Source organism: Cydia pomonella, chromosome 23 (assembly GCF_033807575.1).
Source record: "Cydia pomonella isolate Wapato2018A chromosome 23, ilCydPomo1, whole genome shotgun sequence".
NCBI lineage: Eukaryota > Metazoa > Arthropoda > Insecta > Lepidoptera > Tortricidae > Cydia > Cydia pomonella.
Window position 1 is genome coordinate 2,263,785 of NC_084725.1, and position 22,775 is coordinate 2,286,559.

Consider the following 22,775-nt stretch of genomic DNA (forward strand, 5'->3'; position numbering starts at 1 on the left):
TTTTATAAAAACAGAAAATAACTTTAGGGATTACTAGTAAAATAACGCAATTTTGTCAAATTCCATTAGAAATGTCCTAATTTAACGCAATGTAACTATTCCAAGACGAGTTTCTCAAATCTAGTTTATTTATTTTCCGAAGCCTTACTTTGTGCACCAAAATACTAGCGCACGTCGAAAATAGTTCTAAGAAAACCTTTAATTAAAATTTACTACGTTTTACTTTGTAAATAAACTTGTAACACTCGGGAAACGACATATTATAAATAGAAGCCATTACTATACAGCTAAATTCATTCTAAATGCATTCCATGATTCCAACGTCATTCAAAACTCGTTGCAGTGGCGTTGAAAAGTGTCTGATGAATTTTAAAATAGAATGTAGCAATTCAATTTGAATATTTAAATATTTTTATAACGGGTCACTCATATCATTTTGGCTGATTATATTGCATGTGTTTTGTCATATAGGGGAAACTGGGGAGGGTTGATCACCCCTTTTGATTTTAGACTAAATTTTTTAAACTATTAGCAGTATTGAAAAGCTTTATAGACCATACGATTCAGAATTTATCTATTTATGAATACTTTGAATTAGAACAGAATTGTGCAACAATTTAGACCATTATTTAAAGAAATGCCATAATGTAGACTTTTACCATGTGTCCCCTGTATAAGGGAGACATGTTTACCCCTGGTTGGGAGCCTTGATCCTGGGGGATCAAGTCTCCCAGGTTCTGGGGACACATGGTAAACAGATTTTTACCGTGTCTCCCCATACCAGATTCTCACAGATTATATAGCCCGAAGCGGAACTAGCAATGCATCTAGAATTAGGTAAACACACAACGAACATATATATACTGTATCTTCCATACTTAGCAGTTATATTTCCGCCAATAAGATGTCTTGATGCGAAAGAGATCAAGTCTCCCATGCTTGGGGACACATGGTAAATAGATTTTAAGTGACAATGCCATACTTTGAGGGTTGATTTCACGTTAATTTATTGAGTTGATCAACAGGAATTTAATCTATTAAGAAATCAAACACATAATGATCCGTATCTTTCAATTTTTAAGAAGAAACTAGTTATATTTTCGAAAAAAAGAACACCAAACTGGTAATCAATTTTACAGTACATATGGTGCTACTTTTCCCCCATAGTGCGTAAATTAGCACATTATGTAACTATGTCGAAAATTTAAAGGGTCATATGTACTGTAAAACGTTGTAGGATACATGTGCGAATAGGTAATTCATAACTCGTGTAAAATTTCCTATTTTTCGCACTTGTATCGTAAATAACTATTGCGCCATCAAAAAATCAAAAAGAAGTAGCAAACATAAAATTTCTTCTAACAAGTACACTTGTCTGTAGAATAATAATTAAAAAAAGTTTAATTGTTTATAAACAAACTTCCAAACAATCATAATGATTACTGTAAATTGCTCTTATTTATCATTATCACATTTGGAGACTCAAGTAACAAGCTAACTATAATTTCAAAAGTTTGAACAGTCTAGAAATGCCTAATTTGCGAAATTAAACATCTAAGTAATAATCAACAACAATAGCTAATACTTAGCTATATTATATTAATCAGTCTTCATCAAAAATAAGTTACTATTTGGCTTTAAACACTTTAATGGTAATACCAGCTAATACTTCTGATACAGCATTTTTTATTCTTTCCATATCTATCAGTATTCTTTGTTTTTAACCTTCTCTGGTCGTATATTTTCGACGCATGATTTCCTAAAACAATAAAAAATTACAGCATTATGAAACGTTTTGTTCATTACTAAGTAGACTTGATTCCTTTAGGGGTGACATGATCCCGGGATCATGTCTCCCCCAAAGAAAAAGTCGAAGTCTCCCCATACATACTCAGGTTATAAAACATGGCGTGATCGAAACCTACGTTCGCGTATTTCAATGAAATCAAAGTTAATTAACACTTAAATAAACAACAAATAGGATAATTATACTCACTAACAGCATTTCTATCACATTTTACTTAATAAATCCAGTTAAAACTTACCGAAAATTAAATACAGCATGCAGCAAATTTTTCATAGTCCGCCACTTGCAAACCACTGACTTGTTCCAAACGGTGCCATGACAGAACGTGAAGTTAGGAACGAATTAATGAGTGTTGCTAGCGTAAAAAACTGTAAGACGTCTGGTTAAACTTGAAATGAAGATTACCAAGTGTCCCCTAGGGATCGACCCTCCCCACCTTCCCCTATTATTTCATCTAGCAACATAAAAAAAAAATATATTATAGGACATTATTACACAAATTGACTAAGTCCCACAGTAAGCTCAATAAGGCTTGTGTTGAGGGTACTTAGACAACGATATATATAAGTATTTAATACATAGAAAACACCCATGACTCAGGAACAAATATCCATGCTCATCACACAAATACATGCCCTTACCAGGATTTGAACCCGGGACCATCAGCTTCGTAGGCAGGGTACCCACTAGGCCAAACCGGTCGTCAAATTAAATCATTATACCTTAAATTTACGTTTTGTCAATCACAGGATATCCAACCTTCAAAACTGCATTCAGTCATTTTCCATACTGCGGCGGTATCATGGTCGCATTTTTATCACTTGTCATGTCATGCGTCACTTTCGCACTAACATACTTGTTAGAACGTGACAGGCATTACGACAGATGACAAAAGACCGACCATCTTAGCCCCACTGGAAGAAATACCATTTGACAAAAACCTATTATGGCCAATATCGTCTATCTTCATGGCCTATCATCGTGCCTGCTTTTAATTTTATTTTAAAGTCAAAATACCAATCCCTTTCGACTTCGGGCTTTGTGCATTTTATTTTGTTGTGAGTGGACACTGACTGACTAGAATTAGTGAGTAAGACAGAAGATCGGAGAAAATATAGCGGTCCCGCTCAACGAAGAGAAACGCACGTAAATTAGCTTACTTTCAAAGGTACTGTTCAAATCCATTCTTATTTCGGTTCTTTCTTTATTCTGTTTCTAACAGCATGAGTGACCAGATGTAAATAGAATAGAATAGAATTTGTTTTATTCATAAACACACAAACAGTAATAGACATACATAAAAGAGAACATAGTGAGAATAAAGTGTCACGAAATAAATATGTAAGTATGTTTACAATATTTGGTCGCGAATCACCTCCTATTACAGTGAGATGAACACTATAACTGACTTAAATAAAAGCTTGTAAATCACTAACGATGAAAGGTACCCAACTGTTCAGCTCCAATTTGATTTATTTTTATATATGTTATAGAGTAGTCTAAAATAACATTTACGTATTTTTTTATTAGCTAGCCAAACTCAACCTTTGCAAAATTTCAAAAAAATAAAATATTTGCTTTTAGATTTTTATTAAAGCCGTTGTTTTCAGATTATTTGAACATGTGATACATTTTATTTATTTTCTATTCACTAAAGAGTTATATTTAACAATAGATTTTTCAATCTGTTAGAGTCAGACCAAGATAAGTTGGCAGCGATTTTGACAGTCCAGTCAGTGCAAGTGTTATTTTAAACGTCAAACTTCTATGAAATTATGACTTTTACTTAACACTTGCACAGGCCGGGCTATCAAAATCGTTCCGATCTTAGCTTGATATGGCTATATTCCCTTTATGCCTTCTTATACTATATACTGATTTGAGGTCCAATATATATCGTAAAGAGATAGCATCATTATTTTTATTTTTCACACTGAAAATTCGATTAAACATACTGCAATGCGTTAAAAACAAACAATTATAAATCAAATACCATAATCTCAGTTCCGTGAGATGAAATCAACATACTTTACACGCAATGTCAACCATTTTGTATCCATTCTAAAAAGTAATATATGCCGTTGTGTTTACGTTTTTTGAGGTTTTTCACTTATAGAGTTTGTATTCGTGAGTAATTTTATGTTCATTAAAGGGCAAAGGTTTAATTAGGTGAACTTGGCATGTTTGGCCGCCTGAGAAACGTCAGATAAATAAATAAATAAATATTATAGGGACATTCTTACACAAATTGCCCAAGTCCCGCGGTAAGTTCAAGAAGGCTTGTGTGTGGATTATGGTCTGATAAATTTACTATGCCACATTATTTACAATAACAATATACATAATGGATATATACAGATGATTACTATAACTAGCTTATATCTAAAATAGGCCCTTGAGGCATTGTACCAAGGATACTGGCGGCATTTCCTCGTTGTATCGCAATACTGATACGTTGTGCGAGGAAGCCGCCAGCTCTTCGGTCACCAGTTACGTCAACCAGACATTTCGCGATTTGTTCCAAAAAACTTGTGCGCGCTGGGACCCCATGGACCTAGAGTTTCAACGCCAAATGGTACAAAATGGTACTCTCTACCGAAGCTCTTATATTTATTACGTTTCAAAATTTCGGCGCTTTCCGCCGCTGCGCCCGCTTTAACATTAGTCCGTTGGAGGTGGGACGGTGCCAGTGTGTCTACGCAGGATACCATGTGCCACATTATTATTTTACGTCGTGATGATATCCAAAATTCAAAAATGTATTCTGTAAGTGGGCCTAAAGGGCTCTTTTACAGTGACAGCATATAGTGGCATGAAAAATGTATGAACACAGCAGCCAATAGGTACATGGGGTATAATATGATTTGGAGGAAGAATTATCTACTTGTAAGTGTATAGGAAATGCGTGGGCTCTCTTCATAGAACTTGTAACGCACTTATAACCGGATTTCATACAGTAAATTATCCGAAAATCCGGATATTTAGTATGTCCGGATTTGCAATCCCTACTGAAAGTCCTGGACAATGAAAGATTGGACATCCTGTATGTCCGGTTATACTTCAGATTAAAAGTTGGACTACTGACAACATACCCCGTGACCTCGGTATATCACGTAAAACCACTGCAGCACTAAATGAAATGCAGCATCTGTTCCACCTGCAATACGCTACGGCAGAACAATTTATACCAACGTTTTATTAAAACTACGAGATTCATACTGACCAGTACCCCTAGTGTACATTTTATTGATTTCGAAACGTAGGTAACGTACGTTTTGCGTTACGTCTTATTTAGTATGGGATTTAGATAGCGCGCCAAACGGAACGTTTTGGAAATTCAAAATCCCATACAAAATGAAACGCGTACGTCACGTTACGCCATCGAATAAATTTACACTAGGGGCTCAGAATTGCACGTGCTTAGATGCAGTGTTGGCCGAACGTTAATTCCAATTGACGATTGTCCATTACAAATTGAACCGTAAATTGTAACCGTCCGTTACGGTTTACGGTTCAATTTGTAATGGTTATTCGTCAATTGCATGAACGTTTCGGCCAACACTGCTTAGATTGCATAACGTAAAGAACATTCTCAAAATTTCCAAGAATTTCTGGAAACATTCATAAGAAAATTTTCATGCTTCCACTTAGAAAGTTGCAATGCAGATAAGGGACCTATTACTCAATTTCCGTAGTGCTGAGGACTGTTTTTTTTATTGGAAAAAAGTAAGCATTTGATCACAATATCACCTGATGATAAGTTACGTTACGTTCCTCATTGGCGTCTTTTTCAAGTGCCATAGGCCCTGGTCTGCAATAAACGCCGTAGGTCGCGTTCGGTGTACGAGAGAGACTACTATAGTGCATATCCATAGTAAGCATTCGTACGTCGCGTACAGCGTCATGTCGGACGCGACCTACGGCGTTTGTTGCAGACCCGGGCCATAGAAATCGAAACAAATAGGCCGCGTAGCCTACGTGCATATCGTTCACGCTCCGTGGCGAACGAAACGCAACTGTCACAGTCGCACTAATATGGAAGAGTGATAGAGAGAGATAGCTACGATACGCTACTGAGCGTGAACGATTGTAACATTTGTAACGTTGGCTACGCGGCCTGGTATGGCAGTAAACACGCAGAAAAAATAGCTTATCTCTGGCACATGAGACGTGCTTCTTACCAACGTCCACATTATTAACTGATAACTCGATTGTCAGTTCCCTTAGGAGTCACGAATTCGCCGCCAAAAATAAGCTCCCAAACAATTTAAAACGACATACTTAAACTTCACCGCATACGCAACCATATAGCAGTTATAATATTCAACTCTATTGCCAGCTGTTGAAGTTCAAATTTAAATAATATATTTAGGGGTTAAATTACATAAAACTTGTCATGACATTTAGGTAACATATAGGTGTTGGATACTAGTTTTCGTTAATAAAAATTGTTATAGAAAGAAAATAGAGCGAGTAGTAGTTTTGTGCATAAAACATCTACTCGCTCTAATTTTTACACCTGTTTATGTAAGTTTGTCAGTTAGTTTGGGTCAAATCTTGCATGCTAAATCTGACCCACTTCCCGATTTCCGACTGAGCTGAAAATTTGCATAATGTAAGTCGGGTGACAATGCAATATGGTACCATCGAGCTGATCTGATGATGGAGACAGGAGGTGGCCGTAGAAACTCTGTGAAGAAACAATGCAACCTAATTGTGTTTGGGGTTTTTTGAACTGTCTCGATGAGTATTAGTTGCCTGTGGAAAGAAAATTCCAGTCAGCGAGAAAAAGTTGTACCAAAAATTAAATTTTTGCCTACAACTTATGTTGTATTGAAATTTCTAGCAAAAAAAACTATGCCCATCATACCTAGCTTCACCTACCCCCCCCCCCCCCCTCACCCTCATGTACCTCATATACCTAATTTTAGCATATCTTTTTAAAATGAGAGCATAACTGAGATATCTAGGTTATTGTACGAGTATGACTATTTAAGGTTGTATACAATAATTGACCGACCGTTAGCGTAGGTCTGTGTTTCAGCTAGGACAAAAATATCGTATTTCCGGATATTCTCCTCTGCAGATGCATTGCTTACCGATTCTCGTGAAACATTGTGAGCAGGTGTTTTTCTTTTCGTTTTTTGGAACAAGTTCATAATCACGGAAATTGGCATAAAGGAGGTACAAGCCAGTAGGGTCTATGGCACTTAAAATAAGTTCTTGGCAAAAATTTCATTTTTGGTACAAGCTTTTATCGCTGACTGTACTTTTTTTTCCACAGGCAACTAATACTCATCGAGACGATTCTAAAAACCCCAAACACAATTAGGTTGCGTTGTTTTATCACAGAGTTCCTATGGCTACCTCCTGTCTCCATCATCAGATCAGCTTGATGGTACCATAATATTGCATTGTCACCCGACTTACATATGTATGCAAATTTTCAGCATCATCGGAAACCGGAAAGTGGGTCAAATTTAACTTGCAAGATTTGTCCCACACATACTAACAGGGCAAGTTAAATAAAAGCTTGTAATCATTGTGATTTCGCTTTGATGATGACTCAAGTAAGTATTTTTAATTTTAGGGTTCCGTACCCAAAGGGTCAAAGCGTCCCGCCTATTACTGTGACTCCGCTGTCCGTCCGTCCGTCCGTCCGTCTGTCACCAGGCTGTATCTCATGAACCGTGATAGTTACCCAGTTAAAATTTCTACAGATTATGTATTTCTGTTGCCGCTATAACAACAAATACTAAAAACAGAATAAAATAAATATTTCTTTCCAATCTCGAGGTTCTCATCCAATCACCGAAGTTAAGCAACGTCGGGCGGAGTCAGTACTTGGATGGGTGACCGTTTTTATAGATAATGGTACGGTTCCTGTGCGAGTCCAACTCGCACTAGGCCGGTTTTTCTATTTATTTTTGAGGCTCGTCGCGAGATCTCAGAACCACTAATTAGGTATATCTACCTATAGGTATTTTAATTTTCAAACACGAACATTTCCAAATTTAAGGGTGTATTGTACAAATTCAGCATGGATCGAAGCAAGTGGCCGCGGGCTTATCAGGATTACGGCTAAATAATCCGAGATTAAACAGCGTTCGGGACAAGCGGTAATACCGAAGATAAGGCATTCCGTTGCATTAAGTTTTCCAGCTGTAACTTGTATGGATACATAGTTAATCTTTTTGACTACACATTGGTTTACTGGCGGTGAAGGCCTTAAGGTCTTACGACCGCCATTTGTACTAACACTGTGAAATAAGATGTGATAACACTGTGATATAATAATGTCGAGTTTTATATTGTTTTTATGTGTTTTTATATTCATGCTGTTAACCTGGAGAATAAAGAAATAATAATATAATAATAACGCAGGGCTTGTGGCGAGCTGTTGGGGAGTAGCGACCTCACGTACCCGAGTGCTCCTGGGGAGTACTGTTACCTGCAAGGAGGGTGGGTGGGACAGGATTCTCTGCCTCTGGCTTGCCTTAGCCGGCCGGCCAGAGTGGAGTCGTTAGAGCTTTAAGTTCCAGGGGTGGAAGTTAAAAATTGCATAAGATGCGAGTTGGCACAGTGGCTGCTCGCAGCCACTGGGTAGAAAGCGGCGTACACCTCTCAACACCCCTGAGCCGCTCACACCGTTCTTGCCCTTGAGCCATCCTAGATGTCGCTTTTTGTAGGGGCCCATCTTGTGAGGGCGAGACACCGTCTGCCGGAAATAAAATAGAATACCGTTTTATTAGGCAGGCGTCCGGTTTTTTATCCCATAGCCCATCGCTTTCACCCAATAACCCAATTCATGTTAGAGTCATCAACTCGCAAATAGTCCTTACACCCTGGCGGGTGCTGCCTCTGCGTGCGTCCCATGACAGGACAAGGGCAGCATTCGGTCGGTGTACCTCTTACATTTCATTAAAGTGTCCAAAGGGACTCTACGTGTTAGCTTCGGCTCCGCGCACGCCTCCTAAAGGTCCGGAATACCATTGTTCCGTGATGGGAAAGACATACATATAATAATAATTCAGTCTATATACGTCTCACTGCTAGACACAGGCCTCCTCTCACGCGCGAGAGGGTTCGGGCTATAGTCCCCACGCTGGCCCAATGCGGATAGTGGATTTCACATATACCTTTAAATTTCTTCGCAGATGTATGCAGATTTCCTCACGATGTTTTCCTTCACCGAAAAGTTAGTGGTAAATATCAAATGATATTCCGGACATAAGTACCAAAAAACTAAATTGGTATCCGCGACCTCCATATTGAAAGTCGGATGTCAGATCCGCTCGGCCACCGCCAAATAAATAAGAAGTAAAAAAATTAAAGCCACATAATTAAATAATCCCTGTGATATCTGTGATATTTTTAATACTCACTTTATAGAGTCTACAAAGTCTGACAAGTTGTCACAAAACTTACCTCATAGAATTAAGTCTGTACTACCCAGTGAGAAGTCATCTTTAAACCATGCCACAATATTTTTAAGCCCCGTCAATGAGCAGGAACTGTTTAAAATAATAATGTCCTTAAGAAATAGCAACGCAAGCGGTTACGATGGCATTACTACAAAACTATTGAAACTATGTGCTTTTGACATCTGTATTCCCCTTGCTCATGTAATAAACCTGTCATTTGTTGAGGGTGTTTTTCCAAAACAACTGAAAGTCTCTATAGTTAAGCCTTTATTTAAAAAAGGTGACAGGCTTGATCCAGGCAATTATAGACCAATAGCATTAATCCCGATTCTATCAAAAATATTTGAAAAGGCTTTCTACATTCGACTTAAAAATTTTTTAGCAACGTTTGACGTACTCTGCCCGGAACAGTTTGGCTTTCGGGAAAACAAGTCTACAACAGATGCTTGTTTCGAGTTAGTAAGATACATCACAGAAAACTTAAATAATGATGTTCCAGTAGCGTCGCTTTTCCTAGATATGACAAAAGCATTCGATTTTGTTAATCATTCGACACTTCTCAATAAGCTTGAACATTACGGTATCAGAGGCAGAGCGCTCGACTGGATCAAGAGTTATTTGACAGATAGGATTCAATGTACAGAGATCAGTAGATTTACTGAATCAAATAATGTAATGATCAGGAAAGTATTTAAATCTCAGTACAAACTCAACCTCCGCGGTGTCCCTCAGGGAAGCATTTTGGGCCCACTTCTCTTTATTGTCTATATTAATGACTTACCAAATGCAACTCCTAACAAGGTAATAATGTTTGCAGATGATACGACAATATTGGTGAAATGTGATAATAGGTTGACATTTAATCAAGATGTAAATAATTCTTTAACTGACATAAATTGGATGGATATGAACGATTTAAAAATTAATATAAGCAAAATTAAATTTATGCAAATTACTTCTTATAATTCAAATAGTTTACATGTTACAGCTCAGTACAACAATGATAAAGTAGATGAAGTATCCACTGTCAAGTTTCTAGGATTTACCATAGATAAGCATCTGCACTGGAAAGATCATGTCGAACAAATTTGCAACCGGCTAAACAGATTTGTGTTTGCTCTCCGAAGACTCAGGGACACGGTCTCATTAGGGGCTGCTCTGACGGCTTATCATGGATACGTGTCCTCTGTTCTTCACTACGGGCTAATTCTGTGGGGTCGGTCTGTCAATGTAGAGAGAGTTTTTAAAATACAGAAAAAATGTGTAAGGGCTATTTGTCATGCTAGTCCTGATGATCCTTGTGTTCCCTTATTTGAAAAGCTGCATATTCTTCCCTTACCCTGCTTATACATAAGAGAAATATCTTTATTTGTTAATAACCACCGTGCACTTTTTTCTAAACGTAGTGATGTTATGCATAGGCAGAAAAGGCAGAAATTTGTAAATCTACTTTTTAAACCACGTGGACGTAAAATGATTTATGAAAAAAATGTATATAACATGTGTATATTAATTTATAATAGACTACCTGATGACTTAAAGATACTCAGAGGCAACATATTCAAGCGTAAGTTGACTAGCTGGCTTTTGGACAGATGCTTTTATAGTATTAAGGATTATTTGAATAACTGACTTTGCAATTATTTTTCATTGACATTTTCATATTTTTTACTAATTATTATATTATTCTTTAATCATGTTTGTATTGATTTATGATTTGATGTTAGAATGTGCTCCTCTATAATCTATAATCTTTGCATGTCTGCACGCAGACTGAATACACTGGAACTTTGTTTTTTTTTTGTACCAATATGATCTGCATGTATATACGTGTATTCTGCGCAAATAAATTCTTTGAATCTTTGAATCTTTAATATTTGCGAATTCTACCAGCCAACATGCAGTAACAACTAAAAAAATTGCATCACATTACTTTACCACTCTTATGGATCAAATCCAACTTGCTCATCAGTTTTTGAAGATAAGATCGTCAGGTGACAAACAATACTCACAAATTACCACCACAAGTTCATAGCCATAATGTACCATATTTTATCATTCATTAAAATATGTGAACCTAAACATTAAAATATTAAAGTATATACGAGTTATCGATATGAATGGTTAATAACAAAAACGGTGTGTTGATAAACAGTGCCAGAAAACATGCTATAATTTTATAACAATATTATGGCTGTTGAATACATTCTAAAGATAATCTTTTGAAGTTAAATAGTGTTATTAGTAAAATAAGGTTGATTTTCTTTAATTATTTTTTAGTAATTGGTGAGTTTTACTTGTCACGACCAGATATCCCTTACGAGCGTGTGATTAAAATAAATATTTCATCAAACTTGCTCGAAATATTTATTTGTTTTACAAGGGGGCAAAGTTGTTGATTAACCGCTTGTGCTAATATTGATACCCGAGCAAGCGAAAGATTCAAAAATTTTGTTCGGTTCGAGAAGTCTTGAGCGTTACGAGGATTTAAGGCACGAGGATTAAACAAACTTAGCCTCCGAGTGAAATACAAAAATTTTCACCACACCAACGTGAGGAAAATATTAACTACTTACATATGATATACCAAAAAATCAAAACAATGAATTTGATATTCATTTGAAGGTAATAAAAATATTCATTGAAAATCATCATTTAAAGTGAAATTCACCAGCATAAGGATAAAATAAAACTTTTTCATTAGTGTTTGAACAACCTGACAAATAATAGGCGTGCGTTCAGAATATCATTTATTGCAAGACTGGTTCTACCCTCCATATCTATACATATACCAAATATATACCAACACCTCCACCCTTAATCGCTACTTAAGTAACTTAATACTATTTGGTTCTTAATTCTAAACAACTGTGATAATACGTGAATATACATATTTAGATATGTCTGAATGGATACGTTCAGTGACACTATCTAACGCACACAATCTTGATTTACAAGTTAAGAATAATCTAAGTAACATTCAAATGATGAAATGTTTATTTTATGAATACAATCATATCATAATATTTATAGCTAATTAGGGTAACATGCGAATGTTTGGCATGCTAATGATTTACATTAATTTACTCTATTCTAGCCAGTCTATAACCATAAATTTAGATTAAAGGGATAAACAAGTAAGCAGTGTCGAACACTAGAACCTTACCTTTCCTATGTAGCTAACAATTAACACAATCATAAGTACATAGGGTAGGTGGTAATTAACTCTAAAAATAGTCATCAAATCCGAAACGTATAGGAGGTTTAGGTACCCTTTTAGGTGGACAAGTGTTATCAACCTTATCGGTTGCAACCTGGGGCTGGTCCACGGCGGCAGCCTGTGGGGAAGCTACTTTTTTCACATCCTCGCTCGCGCTAGCTCTAATCGGCTCGACTGGTCGTTCCTCTGGTTCCGGCTCGCCCGTATCCACTTGCGGAACAATTAAGGAGCTGTTTCTACGACGGACGGATGATCTAGGCTGTGTACGTACTTCACCCGTATCCCTTGGGACCCTACGCCTTAGTTGGTCGATGTGCCTATGTACCTCGGTTCCCTTATCACACAATACTTTATAGTCTGTATTACCTAGAATGTCTGAGACCTTTCCCGGGACCCAGCGGTCGGAGGAGCGGTAGTCGCGACACCACACTTCATCGCCGCGTGCGAATGCGCGCCCTTGCAGCCCTCGCTCCGCGTTGTCCTGCTTTTGACGTTCGTTTACACGGTCTAAACGATTTGGTTTTAAATTATCTAAGCGCATACGTAAATTCCTTCCCTGTAAGATTCTGGCCGGACTTTCACCTGTAGTGTAATGCTCGGTATTTCTATACGATAATAAAAACCTGTTTAAAGCCATATCTATATCTACTTTTTGTTTAATAGCTTTTTGGATTGCCCGTTTGCAGATTTTGACGCTATTCTCGGCGGCACCGTTAGACGCGGGGTGGTAAGGCGCTGAAAATAAATGATCGATTTTATTTCTTGACAAAAAAGATTCAAATTCTGCACTAGTAAAAGGAGGGCCATTATCAGTAACTACCTGTTTTGGTAGGCCAAATCTCGCCCACATTGGCCTTAACTCTGAAATTACTGCCCCAGCGGTAGTTGTTTTCATACGAATGGCCTCAATCCACTTAGAACCGGCATCTACCACAATTAAATAAGTATTCCCTACTATGGGTCCTAAAAAGTCACAATGTAATCTTGCCCACGGGCGATTGGGCCATGGCCAGGGACTCGGAGCGTGGCCGGGCGGCGCGCTCGCCACGCTGGCGCACACCTCGCAGCTGCCGCACGCCGCCTCTACCGCCTCGTCCACTCCCGGCCACCACACATAGCTCCGTGCCAACGCCTTTGTTTTGACAACTCCCATGTGTGTGTCGTGCAACTCTTTTATTACCTTGGATTGACAAGATATCGGAATAACTACTCTGTGTCCCCACATGACACAACCTAGTTCGCTATATATCTCTTTCCGTCTATTAAAGTATGGCTTAAGTTCTTTTATATCTACGTCGCTAGGCCACCCGTCCGCGATGTAACTCAAAACTCGGCTAAGAATCGGGTCTGAAGCCGTTTCCCTTTTTAGTACCTTATAGTCTAATAAAAGGGCCTCGGACGCGAAATGTAAGTACGTCTGTTCAGGCAACACTTCTTCTGTGGCGATTGATTCGTCCTTGTGAGAATTAATTAAACGCGATAGGGCATCCGCGGTATTTTTATCGGTATTCACATATTCTATGTTAAAGTCATAAGCTGATAACTTAATCGCCCACCTCTGAAGCCGACTTGCTGCCGTAGTTGGTATACCAACATTTGGTCCAAAAATGCTTACTAAAGGTTTATGATCCGTGCGAAGTATGAATTTTCTACCAAATAAATACTGATGAAACTTATCTGTGGCAAAAACTATGGCTAAAGCCTCTTTGTGAATTTGACTGTAATGCATTTCCGCGGAAGTAAGTGCACGTGACGCGTAGGCGACGGGGCGCTCGGAGCCATCGGCAGCACGTTGTGCCCAGACTACCCCAAGGCCTCGCGATGACGCGTCACATGTTACCACGCTAACTCGTGACATGTCAAAATGAACCAATACCTCTGCTCCACAAAGATCTTTTTTTACCTGAAGGAATGCCTCATTCTGTTCCTTTCCCCAATGATAATGTTTGCCTTTTTTTAATAAGCTATATAGTGGCGTTAAACGGGACGCTAAGTTTTTTATAAATTTACCATAAAAATTTATCATACCTAATAAAGATTTTAATTGGTGATTATTTTGCGGTGGGGCCATGTCGATTATAGGTTTAATTTTATCCGGGTTTACCCTTAAACCTTCCCTATCCAGAACAAAACCTAAATATTCAACTTTCTTAGTCAAAAAGTCACATTTACTTTTTTTAATTTTTAGGCCATTTGACTCTAATATACTTAGCACTTGCTCGATCGTTTGAAGATGACTACGTATGTCCTTACTTTTTATTAATATATCATCGTAAAAAATTACTACGTCCGGTACCCCTTTAAATAGATCTTCCATAAACTTTTGAAAAATACCTGGGCTAGACGCCAGCCCATAAACTAAACGAGTGTATTTGTATAACCCCTTATGTGTATTTATTACTGTATACTCCGTGGACGCCTCATCCAGAACAAGTTGATTATAAGCTTGTGATAAGTCTAATTTAGTGAAAAACTTATGTCCACTGAGTGTGCTAAAAAGGTCGTCGACCTTTGGAACCGGATACCTATCGACCAATAAGTTAGGATTAAGGGTCACCTTATAGTCCGCACACAGTCGTATTCCGCCGTCCCCCTTACGAGCAATCACCAGAGGAGTGGCCCAGTCGGAACGGCTGATGGGCCGGATGACGCCCGCCTCGAGCATGGCATCAAGCTCGGCGTCAACTCGCGGCCGCAGCGCGAACGGGACCGGGCGCGCGCGGCAAAACACCGGGCCGGCGCCCGGACGTACATGCAGCCGCACCGTGCCGCCCGTGTACCGCCCCAGGGTGCCGTCAAACAATGACTCATGCCTGGAAAGGATTTCATTCAGAGTATTAGATTTGTTTACTTTTTCTGAGTCTATATTACAAATCCTGGGAGCGGGAACACCTATACCTAACTCTGCAAGCCACTGTCGACCCAAAAGTGTCGTGATACCCTGGTCTATAACATACAAATCTAATATTTTGGTAATTCCTTTGTACCTTACTTCGACTCGTACATAACCCTCCGGTTGAATCACAGTTTTATTGTATAGTGTTAAATTTAAACGACAGGACCGTAATGGTAAATCACTAAAACATTTATAATAAGTATCTAGGGTAATACATGATAAGGCGGCCCCGGTATCAATTTCCATATTTAGCAACTGATTCTGAACAAACATCGTTATACATACCGGTTTATATTTGCTTAATGACATTTGGTACATAGGTTCGTTGTCATCATCCAAATCACTATTGTCCAGCGCCGACGTATACCCGCCGTGATCGCTCGCCGCGTCAGCTAATCCCTGGTGCGCGTGCACCCAATAGTTGTTTGTGCCCCGGCGGCCCGAGCGACCTCCGCGTCCGCGCCCGCGCCCGCTACCGCCTCTTCCAGATGATCGGTTCCCGCGTGCTCCGCTACCGTTATAGGTCACGCCGTCTCCGCGTGATTGTGACTGGCTACCCGCCGTTCCCGTCACTCCGAGTCTTGCATTTTTCTCAGGGCACATCCTTCTTAAGTGGCCTAAGTTTTTACACCAACTACATTCAAAGTTTTTATATTTACAACCTTCCGTTTTATGCCCAATCTCCCCGCACGCCATACATTTATGGTTCGCTTCCAGTTTATTTACACCCGTGTTAACATTATTAGCGTCTCGATCTACCGCGACTGCATTCTTTTCTGCCGCCTCCAATGTCGTAGCCAAACTGACCGCCCTCGCGTAGCCGATGCCGTCCTCCGCGAACAATCGTTGCCGCGTCGACTCACTTACAATGCCGCAAACAAGTTGGTCGCGGAGATTTTCTTCTAAAGACGACCCAAAATCGCATGTTTTTGCTAGCTTCTTCAGTTCCGCCACATACTCAGCTACACTTTCTCCCTCTGCCTGGCGCCGCTGCCGAAATCTGTAGCGCTCGGCCAAGATGGAGGGTTTCGGTTGTAAGTGATTTTTGAGCAGTGTCACCGCGCTAGTGAAGGTCAAAGATGAAGGTTGGCTGGGGCTTGCTAACGTAGATAACAAGTGATATGCATCTTCTCCCATTACTGCGATTAGTGTTGGTAACTTCACTTCATCCTTAATATCGTTCGCGAGGAAATACATTTCTAACCTCTCACAATACATAGTCCAATTTCCCGTTTTCACGTCGAACTCGGGTATTTTTCCGACGCCCATTGTTTTTAACACTACATATATCACACATACACTGGATAATACTTGATTTAAGCACGTATTTACTAAAATACAGTAACAAAACCACGCCTCGTTCGCCAGTGACAAATAATAGGCGTGCGTTCAGAATATCATTTATTGCAAGACTGGTTCTACCCTCCATATCTATACATATACCAAATATATACCACAACCAAGAGGGTTTTTACCAGTTGATGTGGTAAAAAAGGTCTTATTTATCCATAGTTATGCAGAAGACGACTAACGAAATTGTTATCAATGCAAAAAGCGACCAAATCCACTGAGTTATGTCAGTTATTTTAACAAAAATAAAAATTTGTAACTTATTAACCTACAGTTTAATTTATTGCTTCTGTTACAGGAAACACCGTTATAAATGGAGGAGAGGACTACCCGTCACAGTTAGATAATAATATATTTTCTAGGTAATTCCAACCAAAATGTAATTTGCGATGTAACATCAAAATAAATAAAACTATTTTATTTTGTTCATTTTTTATGTCATCCGCGAACATAACGTCATAGCAATCATCGCCTCTCGGCGCGTGCCAACACTCAAGACGATTAGTATTATGACATAAATCCATTTTTCTGTCTGTTTGTGACATCGATAACATGTGGGTCAATGTCTGGTTGCACGTCATTCACCAAGGTTGGAATCTTGGGTCCTTTCAGTTGTTTCGTAATTCAGGTGAAAATGTGTCAAAACACACGTATGGACTTTCTTTATAATAAAATTGTAGCAACTTTATGCCACCAGTTTTTAACATAAACGTGCGCTTTTTGGTGTGCAAGTACCTTAGATGAAGCCCGGTGAGCTAAGAGAATTAAAACGCAGTTTTCAGTAATGGCTAAAGTTGTGCCGTTCTCGAGAAGGTTCTCCGTTTTGTATGGGGAACGTTCTCCGTTTTGTATGGGAAACGTTTTCGCTCGAGAATATTCCCCGTAGGAAACGGAGAACGTTCCCGAGACTGGCACAACTCTAGTAGTATACTAGTCTCTAGTAGTCTACTTTGTATTAGATTGTACATTTAGCTTCTAATTTAGATTGGATTATTCCTGACTAAGTAGAGCATACCTATACATATACCTATTAGGTACACCAGTTTTATTACCATTTTTTTCTGTAAAAAATGTTAAGAGGGAAATATACCACATGATCGTCCATACATAAAAAACTAGTTTTACTTTTTTTCAAAAATTGCAAAACAAAAAAAAAATTAAAGCAAAACCTATAAACCTACAATATATTATGTTGAAGCGATTGACATCAAAATAAAAGTGATTTGTTAAGATTAAGTTAGTAAAATGACCGTTACTTTGTTACATTGAAAAAGCTATTCTTCCCTCTTAAATTGTAAAATATTGGTCAAACACAATTCAGATACAGACCAAAACTACGTCTGTGTAAACTAATGACCCAAACACGAAGCGGTAAGTAATTTTTATCGATTTTTATCTGTCCGCCATATTGCGGCTAAAGTCGCAAACTTCTTATCTCCTCCAAACGACTTAAAGGTTTTCACCTTTAGGTATTCTTGCCTACATTTGCAAATACTAAATGTCTTTGAAATGGAGTTGCGATATTTTCGATTTTAGCCGACGATATCATATTGTTACTATAAGCCAGAAGACTAGCTATTTTTACGCGTGTTTATCTATGTCAGCAAGCATGCAATTTTACTAAAAGGTTCGCGATCACCCCTTTTTATCTAGCTGTATGTTAAAGTAGGCATACATTATAGAGAATATATACCTACAACTGGTATTGTCGGTATGTCATTTGTAAAACTTTATTTTATCTAAAGATTCAATTCGTGAGTAATACTAAATTTAACCTAATAAAAAAAAAAACGTTAAATAGTATATAACATTATTTTTTTTTATTACATACACACAACCATCGTTACGGGCTATCCTAATTCGACAGTATGGAATTTGACACACAAAAGAAAATAATTACATAACACATTCATGGTTGGGACTTCCTAGTAAGTATGTATAATACCTGTGACAGGAAGCCCCGCTCTTTTACATTTGTCTAGTACATTTGTACACGGTACGACAATAAAGTCTTAACATTATGCAAACGGCTATTATTTTAAGTAAAAGAAAATAATAACAATTAAACGGTATAAGTTACGTATTTTCTAAATCTGTCACTCGCGTGACATAAGTATGTTTCGAAGAACCTAGGTTGCGCGCGAATACGTGAACGACGTGATAAATACGTGAGGTGAGTTTAACTTTTTATTGAATTCGCCTTATACTTATTTTGTCTGTTATCTAAGGATATTTTCACCGAAACAAAACCTTTGTTTGTTAGTTGATTGATTAAATATTTCGGTAAATATAACACTGACTTTTCAATGGTGTGATTATAAGATAACAAAAAAAGATAAGAAAAAGGTACTTAATATTAGTAGTGATACAACGATTAGGAATATGTTATGTTCGACAATAATAGAGCTTGTGTGCACATAATTAAAGAACTAACTGCTGTAGTCTGTGCAGAAATAGAAGACTGGAATGTAAGGGAATCCATACATTCTACGACTCTTCTCTTTCCGCACAGACTCTAAGATATAGTTGTGCCGTTCTCGAGAATGTTCTCCATTTACGAAGGGGAATGTTCTCGCGCGAGAATATCAGTCACATAAACTACTATTAAGTTTTTATTTTCTTACTTGTAAGCAGTGGTGGCCGAGTGGATATGACGTCCGACTTTCAATCCGGAGGTCGTGGGTTCAAATCCTGGCTCGTACCAATGAGTTTTTCGGAACTTATGTACGAAATATCATTTGATATTTACCACTAGCTTTTCGGTGAAGGAAAACATCGTGAGGAAACCTGCAATACATCTGCGAAGAAATTCAAAGGTGTATGTGAAGTCCCCAATCCGCATCGGGCTAGCGTGGGGACTATAGCCCGAGCCCTCTCGCACATGAGAGGAGGCCTGTGCCCAGCAGTGGGACGTATATAGGCTGAATTATTATTATTATTATACTTGTAACTTATTTGAGTCAATGTATTTTTCCTAAAGCTGTATTTGACCCCGAAAGTGTCGAAGAATTCAGTGTTCACTCGCCGAGGCAAAACACCAACAGGCGAAACGTAGTTTCCAGAAGCCATTACCAGCTAATCAAGTTTGCTCCACTAGCCAGTTAGCTACGCTATTAGGGTGACCAAACTTCCCGACTATTCTGAGACGTCCCAATTTTCTGCTACTGAATTTTGCCATGTCACGAAATATAAAGCAACCGATTCGGGCAGAACGTTGTGTTGAATTGTTATCATTGAAAACCAAAACCTTAAAAAAACAGTTTTTCCTATATCCAAAAAAGACTCAATATAAGAAATTGTACTAATTTACTTTCTTGATTACGAATACCGCAAAAAGGAAAATAAATATGAGTGATAATATTAAATCTATCTATCATCTAAATTTTTAGATGATGTTGTTAACATATAGAGCCTCTATTGACAACGAAAAACTAATCATAAGAACAAAAAAAAATTGGTGCCTAAAGGCAAAAGGTAACAAGAAGGCTGGCCGTATTTCCACAATATATTAATTTTAAGTAAATACAACACAATTCATTTTGTGCAGACAATAGTTATTTGTTTTACAAGGGGGCAAAGTTGTTGTTTAACCGCTCGTGCTAATATTGATACCCGAGCAAGCGAAAAAATCCAAAAAAATTCCAAACCACGAACGTAGCGAGTGGTTCGAGAAGTGGAATCGTCAGCGTTGCGAGGGTTTCGAGGCACTACGGTAAAACAAACTTTGCCTCTAGTGAAACAAAAATTTTTCACCACACCAACCCGAGGAAAATACTAACTATGAAATACCAAATGTATCATTCAAAGACATCATTTAAAAGTCAATTCTACCATCTAACATAAGGAAACAACTCAAAATTTGTATCTGATTACTTTGCCCCACATGTGGGTAAAATGCAACTTTCTCATTAGATTTGAACAATCAAGAGGGCCTTTACCAGTTGGTGTGGTGAAAAATATTGAATTTGTCTCTAGCGAATTTCATGTTATTTGTCACTGTGGCAAAGTGCGAAATGTGTTACTAGTTAAATTTTCTGACTGTACCTATCTCAAATATGGAGTATTGCTGTCACCTTTGGGCAGGAGCACCTGGATGCCAGCTTGGGCCCTTCGACTCAGTTCAAAGACGTGCTGTACGAATCGTCGACGATCCCAAACTCACAAGCGGTATTAAACCTTTAAGTCTAAGGACAGACTTTGCCTCCTTATGTGTGTTATACCGCTTGTACAATGGGCTGTGCTCTGAAGAATTGTTTCACATGATGCCCACGGCTACTTTCTATCACCGCACCGCCCGCCGTCGGCAGGGTGTTCATCCTCACACCCTAGAACCTAAATGGTCACGCACTGTGCGGTTTAAGAGGAACTTCCTCCCGCGCATGCTCCGGTTGTGGAATGAGCTACCTGCCGAGGTATTCCCGAGGGTCTACAGTATGAGGTTCTTCAAAAAAGGAGTGTACAGATTTTTAAAGGGTCGGCAACGCGCATGTAACACATATGGAGTTGCAGGCGTCCATAGGCTACGGTGACTGCTTACCATCAGGCGGGCCGTATGCTTGCTTGCCACCGTCGTGGTATTAAAAAAAAAATGTTATCCCAAAGTCTCGAATTTTAAACGTGACTGTCCCGTTAAATTAGAAAACTAACCTGGTAACCCTAGTTACTATAATCATAATATAGGCCGTGAGCTGTATATATATTTGTAGGACCGTTGTATATCTCATCGCCAGAAGTGTCCTTGAATCTTGTTCCTTGACATTTTGCTATATTTACTAATCAATAAGAGCGCGCTGAGTAATATCTATAAAAAGATCAATAACGGCTTTTTGGGATTCTTACGACTCATAAAGCATTGTAAAACATGTTAAAATACAGGATGTTTCACCTGCAATAATTTACGGGCTGAATATATAGGTCATATTGAGTAAGTAAATATTCTTTATTGCACCAACAATTATACATTTTACATACATGTAAAACTACAAATGAATTTTAAAGGAAAATAGAACCAGGTAACAACAGGCGGTCTTATCGCTAAAAAGCGATCTCTTCCAGCAACTGAGCAACTTGATCAATTCTTGATCAATTGAGCAACTTTTACTATGGGACCAACCCAGAAATCGCGAAAAAAAAATTGATTCTCCCATAGAAAATGTCAAGGTCAGACCGCCAAAATGTGTAGCCGGCTAACTAAAGCTGTTATAACTAAATGAGACCAGGTTCTTGTTGTAAAAATATAATTGTAAAAATATGTACAATAAAATAAACTAATTATTTTGGCCAGAGATGGAGAAAATATTTAGTCCCTATGATTTATAACGAGTTACCATCGGATTTAAAGGCCAAAAGGATAACAAAACGATTATTTTAAAAAGAAACTTAGCAATAATAATTATATATATCATTGTCTAAGTACCCTCAATACAAGCCTTATTGAGCTTACTGTGGGACTTAGTCAATTTGTGTAATAATGTCCTATAATATTTATTTTATTTATTTATTTTTAATAATCTATTAAATAGAATAAAAGGTAAAATACAATCGTTATAAATTGTACACATGCACTGCATTTTTTATACTGTATGATCAGATTGTAGAGTTAACCCCTTACTTCATGTCGTAAACAAAAGTATTATATCTGTTTCAAAATAAACTTTAATAGCTATCAATAGAATTGAAAATTATAACTGCTATATAGGGCTACGCATGCGGTAAGGGGTTAAATAGATAATAATATAAGTAACATATAGACTACCTAGCTTACATATTATAGGAGCTTCGTCTGCTAACAAACCACTCTGTGGTTTGGCAGAAGTATATTGTAAATATTTATAAGCCATGAAACGTGAATAAACGTTTATTTATTTATTTTATTTTTATTTTTAATATCTGTCAGTACGCGTGTCTACTCTAAAACAATAAAATATCGTCACTGGCCTTAACGTTCTTGAATCTTCATCGAGCCAAACGATGAATCCTGGCAGCAGGACCTACTGAGGGCTACGCGGGCCCACCAGGTGCAAGCAGATAAAAACTTCAGCAGCGATTGCCAAGAAAATAAGTAGTCTTCAATTTTAA

The 22,775-nt window shown here is 38.1% G+C and overlaps 2 protein-coding genes across 5 annotated transcripts in view; both read right to left on the reverse strand.

Moving 5' to 3' along the window:
- The window catches only part of LOC133530756 (potassium voltage-gated channel protein Shal), a 175,177-nt gene that overhangs the window by 125,304 nt on the left and 27,098 nt on the right, over positions 1-22,775 (reverse strand). The window lies entirely within an intron of this gene.
- LOC133530690 (uncharacterized) lies at positions 15,177-16,808 on the reverse strand. The gene is made up of 2 exons (XM_061868709.1): positions 15,633-16,808; positions 15,177-15,264 (listed from the first exon to the last, which is right to left on the reverse strand). The coding sequence occupies exons 1-2, from the start codon at positions 16,614-16,616 to the stop codon at positions 15,259-15,261; spliced, it is 990 nt and encodes a 329-aa protein (XP_061724693.1). The 5' UTR covers positions 16,617-16,808; the 3' UTR covers positions 15,177-15,258.

Excerpts from the sequence above, each read along its gene's own strand:
- LOC133530690 (XM_061868709.1), bottom strand. The coding sequence starts at position 16,616 with ATGGGCGTCGGAAAAATACCCGAGTTCGACGTGAAAACGGGAAATTGG.